This window comes from Hypanus sabinus, chromosome 4 (assembly GCF_030144855.1).
Source record: "Hypanus sabinus isolate sHypSab1 chromosome 4, sHypSab1.hap1, whole genome shotgun sequence".
Classification (NCBI taxonomy): Eukaryota; Metazoa; Chordata; class Chondrichthyes; order Myliobatiformes; family Dasyatidae; genus Hypanus; species Hypanus sabinus.
In genome coordinates, this window is record NC_082709.1 from 156,174,576 (window position 1) to 156,195,190 (window position 20,615).

The 20,615-nt window shown below is 36.5% G+C and overlaps 1 protein-coding gene across 3 annotated transcripts in view; it reads left to right on the forward strand.

Annotated features, from left to right (window-relative positions):
• The window catches only part of cblb (Cbl proto-oncogene B, E3 ubiquitin protein ligase), a 155,624-nt gene that overhangs the window by 94,955 nt on the left and 40,054 nt on the right, over positions 1–20,615 (forward strand). For all 3 annotated transcript variants that reach the window (XM_059968523.1, XM_059968524.1, XM_059968525.1), the window contains exons 5-9: positions 12,185–12,322; positions 12,446–12,533; positions 13,179–13,310; positions 17,005–17,202; positions 19,925–20,110. In XM_059968523.1, coding sequence (XP_059824506.1) covers positions 12,185–12,322; positions 12,446–12,533; positions 13,179–13,310; positions 17,005–17,202; positions 19,925–20,110 — 742 coding nt within the window. The remainder of the gene's footprint in view (positions 1–12,184; positions 12,323–12,445; positions 12,534–13,178; positions 13,311–17,004; positions 17,203–19,924; positions 20,111–20,615) is intronic.

Consider the following 20,615-nt stretch of genomic DNA (forward strand, 5'->3'; position numbering starts at 1 on the left):
TATTATGATATACACAACTAATATTGGCATGATGGATAAATCTATTAACTTTATCTCTTGGAATACTAATGGTTTAAATCATCCGATTAAACGTAAAAAAAAATATTTAAAGTATTCCATAGATTGAACGCTAATATTATTTTTGCACAGGAGACCCATATTAGGAGGGAGGATAATCAACGTTTTTTTAGGTTCTGAAAGGGTCAACAATTTCACTCGAATTGTACCGCCAAAATTAGGGGTGTGTCTATTTTTATAGACCCCTCAATTTTGTTTACACATCATGAAATAATTTCTGATCCACAGGGCAGATTTTTGTTGATAACTGGTTCACTTTTTAATCAAAAAGTGGTTCTAGTTAATATTTATGCTCCAAACTCTGACTGCCCTGAATTTTTTAAACGTTTATTTACTTCCCTTCCTAATTTAAATGAATATATGTTGATAATGGGTGGAGATTTTAATTGTTGTTTGAATCCTTCGATGGATAGATCTAAGCCTATCCGAACTCTTCCGAATAGATCAGCCTTACTTATTAACTCTTTTATGGTTGATTCGGGAATTACAGAAATATGGAGGTTTTTGAACCCTAAAGATAAAGAATTTTCATTTTTTTCACATGTATATCATAGTTATTCTAGAATTGATTATTTCTTTATTGATCATCGGTTATTAACGGATGTTATTGATTGTAAATATGATTCTATTACTATCTCAGATCATGCACCTTTGAAGTTATCTATTAAGTTTTCGGACTTTTCCAATAATGTTAGATCTTGGAGACTTAACGCTACTCTGCTTCAAGATCCAGAATTTGTCACCTACATAAAACAGCAAATTGACTTGTTTTTCTCAACAAACTATACTGAAGAAATTGACAGAGGAATACTTTGGGACTCTTTCAAGGCTTTTATCTGTGGACAAATTATCTCGTATTCCGTTGGTAAAAGGAAACAAAGATATTTAGATATTGCTTTATTAGTGGATAAAATTAAGGAAATTGATAAGATTTATTCCGTGACTCCTACCATAGAACTTTATAAGAAGAGAGTTGAGCTTCAAATGGAACATAGCTTATTATTATCTTCTTCAATTGAAAATCAATTAATTAGGACCAGGGCTCAATTCTATATTCACATTGATCAAACTGGTAAACTGTTAGCTAATCAATTAAAAGCTATTTCGACTAAGCGACAAATTATTAAAATTCGTAAACAAGACGGTAATTTAACTACTGATCATAAAGAAATCAATAACACTTTTCAAGATTTTTATAAATCTTTATATCAATCAGAATTTGATAGTGACCTGTCCATGATGGATAATTTTTTTAACAATTTGAATATTCCTAAACTGATAGGTGAAGATCGTAGCTTGTTTGATGCTCCTATCTCTATGGTCAAAATAGGTGAGGCCATCTCATCAATGAATTCAGGGAAAGCTCCTGGCCCTGATGGTTATATTGTAGAATTTTTCAAAACTTTTTCTTCCTTGCTTTCCCCCGGTTATGTGAAATCTTTAATGATGCGTTTGCTAAGAAGAGATTACCTCAATCTTTTTATGAAGCTACTATCTCTCTAATTCTTAAAAAAGATAAAGATCCTACTTTATGTACATCTTATCGCCCTATATCATTATTAAATGTAGATTCTAAGATTCTTACAAAAATTTTAGCCATTAGATTAGAAAAGGTACTATCACAGATTATTTCAGAAGATCAAACTGGTTTCATTAAGAATCGGTATTCTTTTTTTAATGTTAGAAAATTGATTAATATAATTTATACTTCACCACCCACAGTCCCAGAATGTGTTATCTCATTAGATGCTGAAAAAGCCTTTGATAGAGTTGAATGGATATACTTATTTAATGCATTGAGAAATTTTAATTTTAGTCCTAATTTTATATCATGGATTAAATTAATATATTATAAACCTGTTGCTTCTGTTCTTACAAATAATTATAGATCATCTTTTTTTCAATTATCTCGTGGTACGAGACAAGGTTGTCCTTTAAGTCCTTTATTATTTAATATTGCATTAGAACCTTTAGCCATTGCTATTCGTGAATCTTCTAATATTTTTGGTATTACCCGTAATGAGAAGTTATACAAATTATCACTTTATGCTGATGACTTGCTGTTATATATTTCTGATCCTGACAGGTCTATTCCCGCTATTTTGTCCTTGTTGGCTCAATTTGGTAGTTTTTCTGGTTATAAATTAAACTTAGATAAGAGTGAATTATTCCCCTTAAACGCGCAAACTTTACTGAATGACAGGATTCCATTTAAAGTTGTTACTGATAATTTTATCTATTTAGGTATAAAAATTACCAAGAAATATAAAGATTTATTTAGACTGAATTTTTTACCTATGCTTCATCAAATTCAACACCTTACTACAAGATGGTCTCCCGTATTCCTATCATTAGTTGGTCGGATTAATGCTATTAAAATGATGATTTTACCGAAATTTTTATATTTATTTCAAGCCTTACCAATTTTTATTCCTAAATCTATTTTTGACAACATTGATTCAAAAATTTCCTCATTTGTGTGGCAAAATAAAAACCCCAGGTTAAGTAAAAGGCAATTACAAAAATCTAAAAAAGATGGTGGTTTAGCTTTACCTAACTTTAGATTTTAATATTGGGCGAATAATATTCGTAACCTAACGTATTGGAAATTAGATTTGGACTCATCATTGTGTCCACAGTGGGTAAATTTGGAATGCAATGAGGTAAAGGGATATTCTCTATTCTCTGTTCTTGGTTCTTTTCTTCCTGCTGATTTAGTTAAATTCAATAAACAGATATCTAATCCTGTTATCAAACATACATTACGAATTTGGTTTCAATTTCGTAAATTTTTTACTCTGAAAAGCTTTGTTCTTGATAGCCCTATTTTATTTAATTTTTTTTTCAAACCTTCCTTGACAGATCAAGCTTTTAGCATATGGAAAAGGAAAGGTATAAAATGTTTTCGTGATCTTTTTTTTGAAGGTACTTTGATGTCTTTTGACCAACTTTCCAATAAATTTAAATTACCTAAATCTAATTTTTTCAGATATTTACAAATCAGAAATTTTTTACATAAAGTTTTACCATCTTTTCCCAATTCAACTTCAACGGATTTCTCAGATTTGATTTTTTACCTTAAATCCTTGTCAGAAGGGATTAGTAGCTTTTATTTATAATATGATTATGAAGATACAACCAGAGATATCTGATAGAATTAAACAACAATGGGAAAAAGAACTTCGATACAATATATCAACAGATAAATGGGAAAAATTTTTACAAATGGTTAATTCTTCTTCTATATGTGCTAAACATGCTTTAATACAATTTAAAATTGCACATAGAGCTTATATGTCTAAAGATAAACTTGCTCGATTTTCTTCTCATATTAACCCTCAATGTGACAGATGTCATTCAGAAGTGGCTTCATTGACCCACGTGTTTTGGTCATGTCCCACTTTACATAACTATTGGAAGGACATATTTGTTGCCATTTCCTCAATTTGGAATATCGATTTACAACCTCATTTTATTACTGCAATTTTTGGTATACCAAATGAGGATGGTAATCAGTTTTCTCCTTCAATCAGACGAATGATTGCTTTTGTAACATTAATGGCCAGAAGGTCTATATTACAAAATTGGAAAGAAGTAAATCCTCCTACCACGTCTCAGTGGCTTTTTCAAACTATTTCTTATCTGAGTTTGGAAAAAATTAGAAGCACTATTTTTGACTCATCAATTAAATTTGAAGAAACTTGGGGACCGTTCATTCGACATTTTCATATGAATTAATTTGGCCTTTTCCAGTCCTTCTCTCTGCTTATTCTTGTTCAGGTATGGAGTTCCGGAGTTCTTTGACACTATCATATACTTACAAACTGTTATTATTGCCCATGTTAGTTTAGTTTAGTGTTTTTTTTCCATATATATTCTCTTTTATATATTTTCAAATTTTTTTTCTTTTTCTTTTGGCGATTATTTTTGGGTTTTTTTCATATATAATTATATAGACTCGATTGATTAATGTACTTTTTTTTGTTGATGTTCAATAGGATATTATTATCTTATTATTAATGTAATTTCAAGTCTATTGTATTCATAACCTTTTCTTTATTATGTTATGTTTTTTTTTATATTTATATGAAACTCAATAAAAAGATTGAAAAAGAAAAAGAGAATGAGGGGAGATTTGATAGAGGTATACAAAATTATGAGAAGTATAGATGGGTTAAATGTAAGCAGGCCTTTTCCATTGATGTGGGATGAAAGTAGAGCTAGAGGTCATGGGTTAAAGATGAAAAGTGAAATGTTTAAGGGGAATATGAGGGGACATTTCTTCACTGAACTACCAGCAGAAGTGGTAGATGTGGGTTTGATTTCAATGTTTAAGAAGTTCGAAAAGGTACATGAATGGGGAAGGGGGTGGTTTGGAGAGCTGTCGTCCAGGTGCAATTTGATGGGACTAGGCAGATTAATAGTTTGGCATGGACTACATGGGATGAAGGGCCCATTTCTGTTCTGTAGTGTTTTATAACTGTAAATGAAACCATCATATTTAATTGATTGCACAAGTTGTAGAATTAGACAAATACTCTTAATGTGGTTTCCTTAACTGAAGAAAAAGTATAAGATGATATCATGTTATTATTAAATACCACCCCACCAGCCTCCATGTCCAGCACATAACTCTTCATAAACTCCGCCATCTCCAACAGGATCCCTTCGCCAAGCACATCGTTCCCTCCCCCTGCCCACCTCCATATTCTACGTTCCACAGGGATTGGTCCCTATATGTCTTCCTTGTCCACTCATCCCTCCCCACTGATCTCTCTTCTGCACCTACCGCTCCTCCCTCGCTACCATTCAGGGTTCCAAACAGTCGTCCCTCCAGGTGAGGGATACAGTAGATGACCCCTGTGAGTCTATTGGGGTTGTCTGTTGGATCCGGTGCTCCCAGTGCAGCCTCGTTTATATCAGTGAGATCTAACATAGATTAGGAGACTATTTTGCAGAGCACCTATGCTTTGTCCACCAGAAAAAGCGGAATCTCCTGGTGGCCATCCATTTCAATTCTACTTCCAATTCCCATTCTGACGTGTCAGTCCATGATCTCCTGTACTGCCACAATGAGGCCGCACTCGAGTTGGAGGAGCAAGACCTTGTATCCTTCCAGCCTGATGGCATGCTTCCAGCTTCCAGCCTGATGGTATGCTTCCAGCTTCCAGCCTGATGGCATGAACACCAATTTCTTGATCTTTCAGAAATTCCCCACCTCTCCACCGTTCCCAATTCCCATTTCCCTCACTCACCTTAACTGCTTACCTGCCCATTTCTTCCCTCTGTTGCTCCTTCCTTTCTTCCATGGCCTTCTGTCCTCTCCTGTTAGATTCCCCCTTCTACAGCCCTTCACTTATTTCACCAACCAACTTCCCAGCTTTTTACTTCCCCCCGCCCTCCCAGTTTCACATATCACCTGCCACCTTGTACTTCTTCTTTCCCTCTCCCCACCTTCTTACGTTGTCTTCTCATCTCTTTTTTTCCCAGTCCTGATGAAAGGTCTCAGCCCAAATCGTTAACTGTTTACTCTGTTCCTTAGATGCTTCCTGGCCTGTTTTTTGTGTGTATTGCTTTGGTTTCCAGTATCTGCTGATTTTCTCTAGTTATTATTAAAAATAATGAGAGAAGCTGTATAAAAAGGTTCTGGGTCTCAGTCCTCATTACCATTGAAGATGTTAGTGTCTATGGATTAGTGGATGTAGGAATATTGCTACCTGACCATCTAAAGACTGTAAGGGACAGACTATCATGGCTGAAGTCTTAACCTCTTTTATCCTTCAGCCACCTTTGTGAGAGCCCTCCTTTTACACCTCCTCCTCCTACCTCTGGTTGTGTTAGATGCAATAAGAGACCATTTCAAGAAATAGAAAACAAGGCTTTTAGTTTGACACAGAGCAAAAACAAAAATCCTCTTCGTTTTCTTCATTTCAAAAATCCGGCTTTGCTGATTCTTAAGGCTTTCCCATTTCAATAGTTTGGAGATCTGTTCTTTAGGACTAATTGCCCATGTATGACTAGCATTGCGTACTAGCTGAATATATATGGGTCAATTTGACAGGACAGGCATCAACTACGTGATGCACGTTGATTGATGTCACAGTTCTGGCGTGTGTTTGGGACATACACAGAACCACTTACTCAGTTTTTTTTCTTGGTTGCTGACATTGTATTTCAACAATAAGGGCTAAGCTATTGGTGAGGCCTCAGTAATCACCCCCAGACGTTCCAGGGATCCAATGTGTTAGCTGTGTCCTGTAACTATATATGAAATTATTCTGCAATAGGACATAGCCAGACTGAATCAGTCTGCTGGAAAATGACTCTGGAGAGGTAGTAAAGGGGAACAAGTATGGGCACACAGACTGAATGCTATAGATACTTTGCTTCAGTCTTCATGGTGGAAGACATCAGTAGCATGCCAACAATCTGTGAGTGGTGTGGACAGAAGTAAGGATAGTCTCTATTACTAAGGAGAAGGTGCTTCTGAAACACGAAGTTCTGAAGGTAGATAATTATCAGAACCAGATGTACTACATCTCCGGGTTCTAAAGAGGTATCTGAAAAGATTGGGGAGGCATCAGTAGTGAACTTTTAAGAATCACTATATTCTTGAATGGTTCCAGAAGACTGGAGACTTGCAAATGACACTCCAGTATTTAAGAAAGGGGGGAGGCAAAAGATAGGAAATTATAGACCAGTTAGACCGACTTCAGTGGTTGAGTAGATGTTGGAGTCCATTATTGAGGATAAGGTTTTGGGGTACCTGCAGGTACAGGCAGTATAGACAAAGGAGAGACAACCATACACCATTAACAGGGTGCTGTACATAAGGCTGCTAAACAAGATAAGGACCCATAGTGTTATGGGAAAGATACTAGTATTGTCAGAAAGTTGGCTGACTAGCAGAAGGCATTGAGTGAGAATAAAGCAGGCTTTTTCAGGGTGTCTGCCTGTGACTGGTGGTGTCCCACAGGGCTGGGTGTTGTGTCCACTGTTTTTCATGTTATATGTTAATGCTGTGGATGGCAGAATAGATGGCTTTGTGACCAAGTTTGTGTATGATTCAATAATAGGTGGGGAGGCAGATAGTGCCTCAGGGAGTTTGCAGAAGGATTTGGACAGATTAGAAGTATGGGCAAAAAATGGGAGATAGAATGCAGTGCAAGGAAGTGTATGGTCATGCATTTTGGTCGAATAAACATAGGCATAGATTATTTATTAAATGGGCAGTGAATACAGAAATCAGGTGCAAAGTCATGGGAAGTCCTTGTGCATGATTCCCTAATGGTTAACTTGCAAGCTGAGTTGGTGGTAAGAAAGGCACATGCAATGATATCATTCATTTCATGAGGACTAGAATCCCACAGCAAGGGTGTAATGTTGAGACGTTATAAGGCATTGGTCAGAGCACATATGGAGTATTGCAAGCAGTTTTGGGCCCTGTATCTAAGAAAGCATGTGCTGGCATTAGAGAGAGCCATTGGAACTTTACAAGAACAATCCTGAGAATGAAAGGTTTAGCATATCAGGAGTGTTTGATGGCTCTTGGCCCAAATTTGCTGGAGCATGGAAGAATAAGGGGGATCTCATTGTAACCTTTCAAATATTAAAAGGCCTAGATAGAGTGGAAATGAAGAGGATGTTTCCAAGAGGGGGAGAATCTAGGATCATAGAGCATAGCCTCAGAATAGTAGGACATTTCTTTAGAATACAGAGATGAGGAGAAATTTCTTTAGCTGGAGGGTGGTGAATCTGTGGAATACATTTCCATAGATGGCTGTGATGGTCTAGTTATAGGGTCTATTTAAAGCGGAGCTTGATAGGTTCATAATTAGTAAGGGTATTGAAGGTTGTGGGGAGAGGTATAAGAATGGGGTTGAGAGGGATAATCAATCAACCATGATGGAATGGTGGTGTAGACTTGATGGACAGAAGAGCCTGATTCTATGTTTTATAACCATTGTATTTCACTCCGTGTATCAATGTCAAGTTGATTTTTGTGAAACAATAAGGAACTGGATTTTTAAGCTAATTGTTGTGAAATATTTTCCATTCCTAATGGGAAGCACAGGATTTTAATCCTCCCTTTCGACAACCTAGTACAGGACTGTATTGCACCAGAAATGGTGGAAGACCTTAGCATATCAGGCAGCATCAGTGGAAGGCAAAAATTCAGGTTCATGTTAATGACTCAAACAGAACTGGAAAAGTGAGAAACCAAGAAAATTTTAAGTGAGAGGATGGAGAGAGCAGAGCCTTTGAGAGTGGAAGCTAAGATTGCCTAGTTAATTATTGCTGACCCATCTGAAAACTTCTAAATAGCAGGAGGTGCATGGGACTGTTTGGAAACAGAATTCGATGTGTGTTAGACAGATAAATATATCTGGTTCTTCACTGATTTGAAAGTGATGTAATATTTGAGGTTTTACTACAGTACAAGATTATTATAATTTTTGCAGTTCTGCTACAAATTGTCAGAATTATTAATTTAAGATTTGTAACTTATCCCTCTGGATCATGATCTTTTAATCTCTGGGTTATTAATCCAATATTATAACCAGCCTATCCTCATGGTCACAGAACTTGAATACTGAAGTCACCAGTTTTCAAGCATTCTGAATGAGTTCAGGGGTAAAAGTACATACATTTAACATGCACCTCCAATAAATTTAAGCTATTTGTTGATCATATAAAGTCTACTGGCATATATCATTTATAAAAATGTTAATTATACTAAATTTAAATTAATTTTCTACATTTTGGATGAGATGTCTGAAATTGCTTGACATGGCACAGGATATCTGTTATATGCCTGTTTCGGTATTTGGAGGAATGGTCATTTTCTAGCCTTTGTTACTTATTCTGTGAACCCTTCTGTACATTTTTATACAGTATGCTCTCAGGTTGCTTTTGTTATTACCTTGATTCTAAGTATAAGACAATTTAAAATAATTATTTGAACTGGCAAGTTTAATTTACTGAGAGATGGGATTTATAAGCTTTACTTGCAAGTTATGTCTGACAGAGTACAGTAGACTGTCAACTGCAGCTGTATATCTAGATTTAATGTAATCCCAAAGGCCTAGGGCACAGGAATACTTGCCTTCGGCAAGACATTGGCACTGTCCTGCTGTGTTCAAACTATTCATTTCAAATTATTTCTAAGATTTTTGTTTAATGCTAAAAGGGCTAATCTCACAGTGCTTAACAAGGACATCCTATTGATACAGATTGGGACTGATATTTTTTATAAGTGCCTGTGTGGCTAAGATTAACAGTGCTATAAGGCAGTTAGACTGTAATAGGTTGAACTGCAATGGGTTGTTTATATTGACACTGACAAATTGAATGTGTCCCTTTATTAAATCAGGGAATAACTAGAACAGGCTGACACATACTTTGATAATAGGTTTGAAATTTGAACTTTAAACTTCAAACTTTTTTCAAAGATGCTTTGCTACACTTCTTTTAAATAGACTATAAGGCATAAAGGAGTTGACAAAAAAGCTACACTGTTCATTGTGCATTGACCATACAACTACGTTTTAGATTTGTTTTTGGAAATTTAGCCCTAATCCTGTTTTTCCCCCTTTCTCCTGGCTGTGCCACTTTGACCCACCTCGAATACCTTAAAATGAAATGTATCTACCATTTTCACACAATTACAGAAGATTGCTTCTGAATAGGTGTTTGAAATACATAACAATAATACAAAGAAAATTTTGGTTTGTTTATTGTATCATGGTAGGATAGACAAGGGAGAGTCAGTGGATGTTGTTTACTTGGACTTTTAGAAGGCCATTCCAAGGTGCTGCACATGAGGCTGCTAAACAAGATAAGAGCCCGTGGTATAACAGGAAAGATACTAACATGGATAGAAAATTGACTGTCAGGAGGCAAAGAATGGGAGTAAAATGTGCTTTTTCATATTGGCTACTTGTGGCCAACAATAGTGGTGTCCAATGTTTTTCTTGTCATATGTTAATGCTCTAAATGACAGAATTGATGGATCTGTGTCCAAATTTGTGGATGATTCCAATAATAGGAGGAGGGGCAGGTTGTGCTGAGGAATCAGGGATTTGCAGAAGGATTTGGACAGATTAGGAGAAATAATAGGGCAAAGGAATAGGAGATAGAATACAGTGTAGGGAAGTGCACTTCAATAGAAGGAATAAAGGCATATATTATTTTCTAAGTGGGGAGAAAATTCAAAAATCAGAAGGGGTTCATTCCCAGGATCATATGCTCCTCCTGGTGAGGAGGAGCATTTGATGGCTCTGGGCCTTTACTCACTGGAGTTTAGAAGAATGAGGGGTTTTTCTTTGAAACTTATTGAATGTTGAAATGCCTAGATTAGTCATGGAGAGGACGTTTCCTCTACTTGGGGAGTCTTCAACCAGGGGGCACAACCTCATAATAGAAGAATGTCTATTTAGAACAAAGATGAGGAATTTCTTTGGGCAGAGGATAGTGAGTCTATGGAATTTATTGCCACAGACTGCTGTGGAGGCCGTGGCATTGAGTATGTTTAAAGCAGAGGTTAATAGGTTCTTGATTAGTAAGGGTGTGAAAGGTTATGGGTGAGAAAGACTGGAGAATGGTGTTTAAAAGGATAATATATCAGCCACGATGGAATAGTGGAACACTCAGTGAGCTGAATGCCCTAATTTTGCGCCTATGTTTATAGTTTTGTGGTCTTATTTGCTGAGCATTTCTGCATTTTCTGTTTTACTGTAGCTTACAAGAACACTCAAATGGTACCTCTATTTAACTCCATATTGAATTGCTTCATTCCTGAAATATTATTAACTTCAACCTAAATCACAAAGTACAAAATCCATGAACTTGTGTCTATTATCCTTTTTAAAAAAAAAAGATTGCATTGGCCTTAATTTGTATTCTGCCATAATCATTCACATACAGTGATAGTGGCAATAAATTTTCATTGCCTAAATGAATTAGTTTTTTTCCTTTATCCTTCCGTTCTGTTCCTTTATCCATTAAACATTTTGGATAATAATCTGAACTTCCATAATTTGTTTAATGTTTAATGAATCTCTTTAGTTGCTAAAACATTTCTTGCCCTCTTGCTAAATCTGTACTTGCATTCTACAAGAGTCACTCATCTGTTGTGATTTCTAGTCTTTTTGTGACAACCACAATTTCTGTGAAATTGAGGTCATTCAATAAATGGATACCCCTATCCCTTACTGTGCCAGCAACTTCTGTTGCAGTCTATAAGGTTCTTGGATGTTCTCCCTGTGGCTGTGTGGGTTTCCGCTGGGAGCTCTGGTTGCCTCTAAAGGTGTATGGTTAGTAGGTTAATTGATGACATTGGTGCAATTGAGTGGCATGGGCTCATTCAACCAGAGGGGCATGCTGCTGTGCTATATCTCTAAATAAAAATAAAATAAAATTCTATTTGCCTTAATAACCGTTGTACCTGAAAACTAACTTCTGAGTGAATTGATGGATATCGAGAAAACTCTTTGAGACTGAAGGTCAACCATGGGCAGCCTCAAGGCTGAATTAGCATTTCCTGTTCCTCTTAGTTCTTTAAGTAGTAATTCTAGTCTTGGTCTTCAACATTCAACAGTAATCGTAAATTATTTATGTTAGACACAATTATGTACTTAGTTAACTAATGGTTTTCCATGAGGCACACTGGAGTAAGTGGCATTTCAGAAATCACTCAGTGCAATTCAGTTTTTCATTAACTGAGTTCCATTTCAGAGCCTATGTTACAGGTCTCCCCAGGTTATACCATGCTCTATTCAGGTGAATTGTTCCTAACAGATGGCTGCAGCCCTGCAGCAGCAGGCAAATCCATATTCCCAGCATCCCAAACATTTGTTCATATATACAGGCTGTACAAACAGCAAACAGTGGGCTTCTGTATATGGCAATAGCTCCCTGTGGCAAGTTTACAACATTTAGTTTTAAATGCTGCAAATTGTGATTTTTTTTACAAAAAAACCTGACTGTTCTGTGTAAATAAAATGCTGTTTGAATTGCCTTTTAAATCCATTTTATATAAGGTTGATCTGAGTATTGGAACTTTTGTATGTTCATGCTTAGTTACTTTGTTTTGTTTCTGCCACAGCTACATCTTTAGGCTCAGTTGTACCCGACTTGGCCAATGGGCTATTGGCTACGTGACAAATGATGGAAACATCCTGCAGACCATACCACACAATAAGCCACTTTTTCAAGCGCTAATAGATGGATGCCGAGAAGGATTGTATGTATTTGATGTTGATAAGTTACAAATAACAATCAGAAGTGATGTCAAAATCTTTTACAATGTTTTAATTATAATGTGAGTATTTGAAATATGTAAAGTTTTTCCCCCTCTTTTATTTAGTTATTTATACCCAGATGGACGAAGTTACAATCCAGATCTAACTGGATTATGTGAACCAACACCTCATGATCACATAAAGGTTACGCAGGTAAAGTCATTGTTATCCAGGTATTGTTTAAATTTTTATTGTCTTAAAAGTAGATTACATCATTGTTTTTTTTTATCATGGGCCTAATCGGCCAGAGTGCACACATTTTGAGGCACCTGTACCTTCCACCTGATGGCATCAGCGAGAAAAGAGCATGGCCTGGATGTTGAGGATTTTTAATGATGGATGCTGCTTTTCTGCGGCAATGTTTCATGTAAATGCGCTTAATGGTTGGGAGGGCTTTACTGATTATGTACTGGGCTGAATCCTTTTGTAGGATTTTCCACTCAAAGGCATCGGTGTTCTCATATCAGGCCATAATACTGCCAGTCAATACACTTTTCACAACACAGCTATAGAAGTTTGCCAAAGCTTTTGAGTTTTAACAAACTAGCCAAACATCTCAAATCAGTATTTGCACATACCGTGAGCCTTGTGTTTAATTGAAGGCCTCTTTGCAAAATTTATCAATAACATAGGCAACTTCACTAAATATGAAAGACATAAGAATTACATCAGAAACATTTGGAAACAAGTTCAATGTGCAGGGTGGTAAAATGGATAGCTTGCCACAGCAGACTATTACCAATAGTATTCTATGACTTTCACTAATTTTGCAAACATTTTAAAATTCTTTCCCATTAGGAACAATATGAGCTCTATTGTGAGATGGGTTCTACATTTCAGTTGTGTAAAATCTGTGCTGAGAACGATAAGGATGTGAAGATTGAACCATGTGGTCACTTGATGTGCACTTCTTGTCTGACGGCATGGCAGGTACGTGGACAAACAAAGAATTCCTCTGACTACAAAGGTACATTAAGCACCAAAACAATGTAATGCATGATGCCTAATATAAAACGTTGGAAGTATTCAGCTAATCAGGCAACATCTGTCCAAAAAGGAACCAAATTCATGTTTCTGATCCAAGATCTTTCATCAAAACTGGAAAACTGCAAAACAAATTAGTTTTAATTTGCAGAGAAAATGTGTGAGATTTCAAATAGAGCAAAGGAAGTGTGAAATCAGAAGTATGAGGTGAATCCACTCGCACTCTGTGTTGTTCATTGTTATCAACAAGAGTGTGCTGCTGTGGCTTTCTGAAATAACAGAGGTCAAACCTTAGCTCTCAGTTACCTCTTCATATATTCTTCTGGAGGATGAGCATCAGTTAATTGTCTCATAGAGTGTCGGTGATCTTATTTTCTCTGGAGATCTTTCCTTCGCAGCCACCATCCTTGTAGTCATTTAACCCCAAAAAAGCCCTCTTTTGTCCGCACCTGTTGATCCACAACCTGGGCTGTTAGGTTGTTTCGACTGTCCTTACACCACCAAACTTGTTCCTTCCCACCTTCACGCCATCCTTGCTCTCCAGATCCAGGCCTTTCCCACTTACATTCACATTTGATGCCATCTGCCACTATAATATTTTTCATTTTCCTGATTTCTACAGGTTAATTTTTATTCTAGACCTACAACCCTTTACACTCTATGTAACACAGTGGGGTGATCCTTTCTTTTTCAGCCAACAGAGGCTCAACTGGCTCTTCTCCATCGTTGCTAAGCAAATGACTGAAGACCTCATTCTCATATTGAATAACAACAAGTTCACTTTCTTTGGATTAAAACAACAGCTTTGAAAACTAGTGTGGGCCCACAGTATACATGGAGCAGTCTTTGATTCATTCTTACGCTGGTCCCTTCAGCTATTTTTCTGGACCATTGGTTAACTACATTGATGCTGCTTCCTGCACTTATACAGAACTTGTGAATTTATTATTCTTGCTGCCAATTTCCACTGACTCCCACAACTATGTTATGTATATTTCTTCCCAAGCTGCTTCCTGTGAGGATTCCATTCCAATCTTTCTTTTTTGTATTTCCTTTGTTGCTGCTCTGATGAAGAGATTTTCCATTCTGAGATGCTTTTCCCTCTCTTTAATCATGGCTTGAAACCTGATACATATCTCATCTGGTCTTCATCTTTCATCTAATCAACCTTCTCATTCAAAAGATGGACCTCCACATTTTCCACCACAGTTAATTTTTCATCACAGGACATATCTTCACCTCACTACCTTTTCAGCTTTACAGAGGGTCATTCCCTTTGTACCACCTTGCTATGCCTTTTCCATGTCCACCAACCTCTCATCTTCTCATGGTTCTTTCCCATGCAGCTGCAGCAGAAACAACACCTGCTTTTATTTTTAACTCAATCCCTTTTCGTCATCCAGGGACCTAACAATTCTTTCATGTGAAGCAATGATTAACATGTGTTTCCTCCCCTCTGGAAACACCAGAAGCCAATGAGTAAACACTTTGCAGAGCGCCTGTGTTTAGTCCAAAGGGGTGATGTTGAACTTTCATCTGCCTGCTGTTTAATTCCTCATGCCACTTCGCCTCCCACTCTAATCTCTTTGTGGCTTCCTGGACTGTTCGAGTGATAACCAGTGTAAGTGAAAGTTTCAGAAAAAGCATTTTGCATGGGTTGTGACCTGTGGAACTGGTTTCCATCTACCCCGCCTCCCTGCAATCTTCCTGCACTTATTCTATGTAGTCATTTCACAATCTTGTGAGATTTCCAACCACCACAACCCCTCCCCCCATTCTTTTAAACTAAATGTAAGTATAGTCAATCTAAATTCTATAAGATAGCCCTGCTATGCCAGCATTCCATTTTGTGAAACTTTGCTGCATCCGCCCCCAATAAGAACATTCTCCTTCCAATAAGGAGACAAAAAATGCACTCATTACTCAAAGTGTGATCTAACCATACTTTGGGTGGTGGGGTGGTGATGCACCATCAACAACTCTTAGAGACGGGAGGCGAACGATAGGCTTTTATTAGCTGCAAGGGACCACAATTAGCAGCAAGAGACCACCACACAACATCCTGGAGACTGAGGGAGGAGCAGTGCCTCCAATTTCCTTTATACAGGGGTCTGTGGGAGGAGCCACAAGAGCAGTCAGCAGAGGGGCGTGTCCAGACAGGTATATGTAGTTCACCACAGTGGAGATATGTCTCTACCAAAAGAAGTGTAAAGTGCTCCTTTCCTCTGCTAGCCTGCAGGTCACCCTTGAGCAAGGTGTAGTACCTGCTTAGTTCCCTGATCCAGGTCAAGTGAAGCCATGGGAGCAGGTGATGGATGGCTGTATGAGCAGCTGGTGCATATCACAAGTCCTGGTTATATGACCACTGAGGCCAGACAGACAGTTTCTGAAGGGTATTGATAATGGTTGGGGCAACCCATCTTGTAAGGCACTGCCGAAAAGAAGGCAATGGAAAACCACTTCTGTATAAAATTTGCCAAGAACAATCATGGGCATGAAAAGACCATGATTGCCCACGTCATACAACATGGCACATAAAAGGAATGAACAGTCTACCCAGCTCCTTAGTTGACGGAGTCCAGGCACAGAGGTGATGGTTCATCAATAAAGGATGAAACATGCAAGTGAGGAGATAGTTTATCACCACGTCCATCTGTAATTGCAACAGGACATTGTTAGTCATGCATTCTTAGTTTTTACAGGCTTTTTTTTGCTATTCTCTCTAGCAATCCTCATTAAGACTGTTCTGTAAACAGTATAATCACCTTGTCAAATCTTGTCTTGTGTTATTAGACTCACCTTGTCCTCCCCACACAACTGTTTATGCAAACTAAAACCAACTTGCTTTCTCACTTTAGCAGTTTTGATGAAAGATTTTTAAATTGAAAGTTAATTTTGTTTCTTATAATGCAGATACTCCTGACTTGTTGAAAGTATTTTCAGCATTATTTTTATTTCAGTTTTCTAGCATCTACAGTTTTTTTGGTTTTCAGTTAACTGTTAGAATGTGATTCAGAGTCTTCAGAGAATAAAGCAAAGAGAAGCCTTTCACACGTTAATGAATACAAAGTATTTGATATTAAGGGCTCCGTTTTTGAATTGGGAGTTGGACTGCCAAAGTTGGGAATTTCAACTTTTTTAAAAATCTAATAAGATAATAGTATAGCTGTCAAAATGAAAATCAGCAATAGACTTAAAACCAGATGTTATGGACATAGAAAATTTGAAACATAAAGTATGGAAAGACAGGAAGTTTGGTGTTCTAAATGATTATGTTTTCATTTGAAAAGAAAATAATTCCTTAAGGTAATCTAATCAGATAATTGAATTAGATTTTAAAAATCTACTGCCTTTGGGAGTTTCCAATTTAAATATAAAATGCTTGGTCTTCAGTAGATTGTTTTTCTTTTAAATGATTGCGTAAAATAAAATGAAATTCCAAATTATTCGACATTCTTGTAATGCATTTTTCTTTGAAAGCGTGTTTCAATGTAGATAAATATAGATTGATCCTTGTATTACCTCTATATTTTTGGGAATCCATGAATAAGAGGAAGGTAAATCATTTTACTCTACTACAACTTTAGACAAACAAATCTTTCATTAGTTTTACATAACACTTGATTTCTTTCCCATATAGGAATCTGATGGTCAGGGTTGCCCATTTTGCCGTTGTGAAATCAAAGGTACAGAACCAATTATTGTTGATCCGTTTGATCCAAGAGATGATGGAGCAAAATGTTGCCTAGACAGTTTTAATATGCCAATATTGGACCTGGATGATGATGATGATCGTGATGATTCGCTGATTATGAACAGGCTAGAATCATTTGGAAAGGTAAGTTTGAAATGCAATAAAATTAAATCTTGTTAATATAAGTTATGTTTGTATATTAACACATTTGACAAGTGACAAAATGTGCTGGTAGTTATATATTAAACAAAGATCCATGAACAAGAAAGTTTTCCAGCAAACAGATATCTAATTATACACTTAAAGCACCATAAACTGATTTATAATAGTGGTAATTACTTACAAAATGTGCTTCAAATTTGATATTTTAACTATTTTAATATGGTTAAATATGGTCCGGTGGGCCCTGTAGTACACAATTAAGTGACTTGTAGCAGTCAAGGTAGGAACCACAGATATGAATCTTTAGGGCCTCTACTGTCATTCAGAAAAATTATGCTTGATTCTCAGTTTCATCAACACTGTCCTGCACCATGTTTATTATCACTTAGATTTTGTGGATATCAAATGAATTATCAGCTTAATTATGCCTGTAAACTGAGAAATGTGGTCTTTTGCAACAGAATGCCCACCCAAAAATCTTTGATTATTCTGTTGAATGAATAAATTTCATCTAATTTTTTACGCACTTTTTATTTTGGAAATCAATACCTAGTTTATATTTCCTGACAAAGAAAGTCCTTACTATCTGCTCCTTTTATTCCTCACAGCTTTAGTTGTTTCAACTAAATCATCTGTTATTCTTCTTACCCTTTGGAAAAATAAAACTGGCTTTTGGAATTGCTCTTTATTTGAGGGACTTCAGGAAATTAACTATCAGAAATATCCCCACTCTGTTATTGAAGAGTACTATGATTTAGATCCAGTGATGAAGAAGAAATTTCAATTTGGCTTCAAGTCAGCACACTATTCAAATTGGAGGGTGACATGCAAATAAAAGAATTCCCAAGGGCTTGTTGGCCTTGTCATTCTATTTGGTAAAGTTTCTGAGGTTACTGTACCTTGAAAGGGATGCAGTGCAACCACAGGTGCTTGTAGCAAAGCTGAAATGTTTAGATGGTAGATAGTGCACTATTTGAGCAAGCTGCACTTTCCTGAAAGACATCAAGCATAGATATTGAAGTTGCAATCAATCAAATGATTCCCAAACACTCCTGCTGAATCCCCAAAATCATTCTTCAGTCTATAAAAGTATACAAATCTTTATAGACTGTAAGAGGCTTCATAGTGTTTGTACATATGTACATGGAATGGAGGAGTATGGAGAACTATGGTCCAGGTGCGGGTCAATAGGAATAGGTAGAGTAACAGTTGGGCACAGACTAGATGGTAGTGCCCTATGCTTCTGAGTCAAAAGTGTGATGGTATCCTTTGTCTTTAACCTGTTCTTTTATTTTGCCTTTATCAACTTTGTCATCGTTTGGTAAATTATAAAATTCATTTTAGTACTCTAGTTTACTAGTGCCTTTAACAAAATTATGAACCTTAAGTACCATATCATCCATACGTTTCCTCTTTAGTCATGTGGTTGGGGATTTTTTTATTCATTGAAGGAATGTAAATTGTGACAATTTTTTTTGCCATTTCTTCACTGCTGTGATATTTTCTAATGTACAGTATGTAGCTTTCCAACCTACCTTGCAATCATAGAAATATAAAGCACAGATGGCGAACAAAATTGAATTTTGGATTAATCTCCCTTCCAGTTCTTGATCCATGTTCATATAGGTTACAGTCTTTTGCTTATTTATCAAGTGCTTTTAAAAATGTGGTGAGGTGTTCTGCTTCCACTTTTCAGACAGTGCATTCCGAACCCTCATAACTCCATGAGTGGGGGAAAAATTCTCAATTTCCCTTAATCTTTGTATTGAATAAGAAGTATATTTTCCCCAGCTGTTGTTATTTCTATGAAGTGAAATAGATCATTCCTGTTTGTTCAGTCTAATATTCTTATTATTTACAATACTATGCTAGGTGCAATAATAATTCGTTATAACAGCAGCTTCATAAATCAGTTTGTCTGCAAAGTTTGCATAGGTTCATACCATCAGCTTCTAACTTCGCTAAATCACTCATAAATAAAATTAGATAATAGTGTTATCATTTTTCTCTAGAGATTCTTTAGTTTATGTTTATTAATTTTCCTTCTTACAACACATAATAGTAGATATAAACTACAGTAACTTGTCTTTTCAGTCTGTTCTTCTGGATGTACTCATCTAGGAAGTCATGTGGACACAGTCCATGAACTTATTACTCTTACTGCCACTGCAAGTTCGGTATTCCCAGTTTATATAAAGATGGAAGCCCATTATTTGCTTTGATTAACAATACAAATCCTATGAATAATTCAATAAACCATTCCTGCCTGTGCTGTCTGCCAAATTCCAACCAAATTGATTCTATAATCTTTTGTTTTCTAAGCTGTAAAATTTTCTTTATTGTAGTAAGAGTATAATTTGAAATATCTGAGGGTTTTGGTGAGACTGCACCCAAGTTTTGCTCTACTTGGCAAAACCTGTCAACATAACTAAGGACCTCAAAGTACACTGATGAATAATTCTTATTTTGGTTTTCCACTCACCACATAGATGTTACCTCAGTTATTGTTCAGAAAACATCTAAGTTAAGAAGAGAATTCACCAGCAGTTGTCTAGTTTTGGCCCAAAACAGCAGATATTTTTCTAAAAACTCTGTAACTGAATTTCTTTTGATGTACATTCTTCTAAATATTCCTATGGAATTTGATAGCACCAGAGTAATGATGGAGTATTAATTGTCTCCTGATTCTACTTGGTCTTCACAGTGTACAGAAAGACAAGTATCTCCTGTGTCCTCGCCAAACTCGTCGCCTGTTGCACAACGCCGAAAAGCTGCTCCAGATCCACTTCAAATTCAACATCTCAATCTTCCCCCAGTGCCACCTCGGTTAGATCTCATTCAGAAAGGAGTGGTTCGGTCACCTTGTGCTAGTCCCACTGGTTCACCAAAGGTATTTTATCAAAGCCCAACATTTTTAGAAATCAGCTGACTGATTTGGTTTTCAGTGCTACTGTCCTAGACATCTTTGAATTTAAAATAAGTTTTGAAAGTTAGAAAATGAGTTTGAGTATTATGTTTGGTAGCATTGCTTCATTCCCAGTTACAAGGAATCATTTGTGCCATTTTGCCTTTGTTCCCTCTGATCTATAAGGAAGGTTTGTTAAAACTGCTATAACTACTGCATATATATTAAAAGTGCTAAGTTATTTTAATAAATGCATTGAGTTATACATCAGGCTTCTCCTGATTAGCCTATTTTGAGTTAGCGAGGAACTTTGAGGCATTGGGGTTGAGTTTGTAGAGATGAAGAAAAAAGATATGAATTTTCCAGCCAAATACTGCAATGTCAATAGTTATTGGCCCTGTTTTATAGGGAAGTGGACTTGATCAAAAAGACCTAGTGACAAAAGAATGGTAGTATATTTTTAATTGCAGGGGAAGGTGTCTGTGATGCT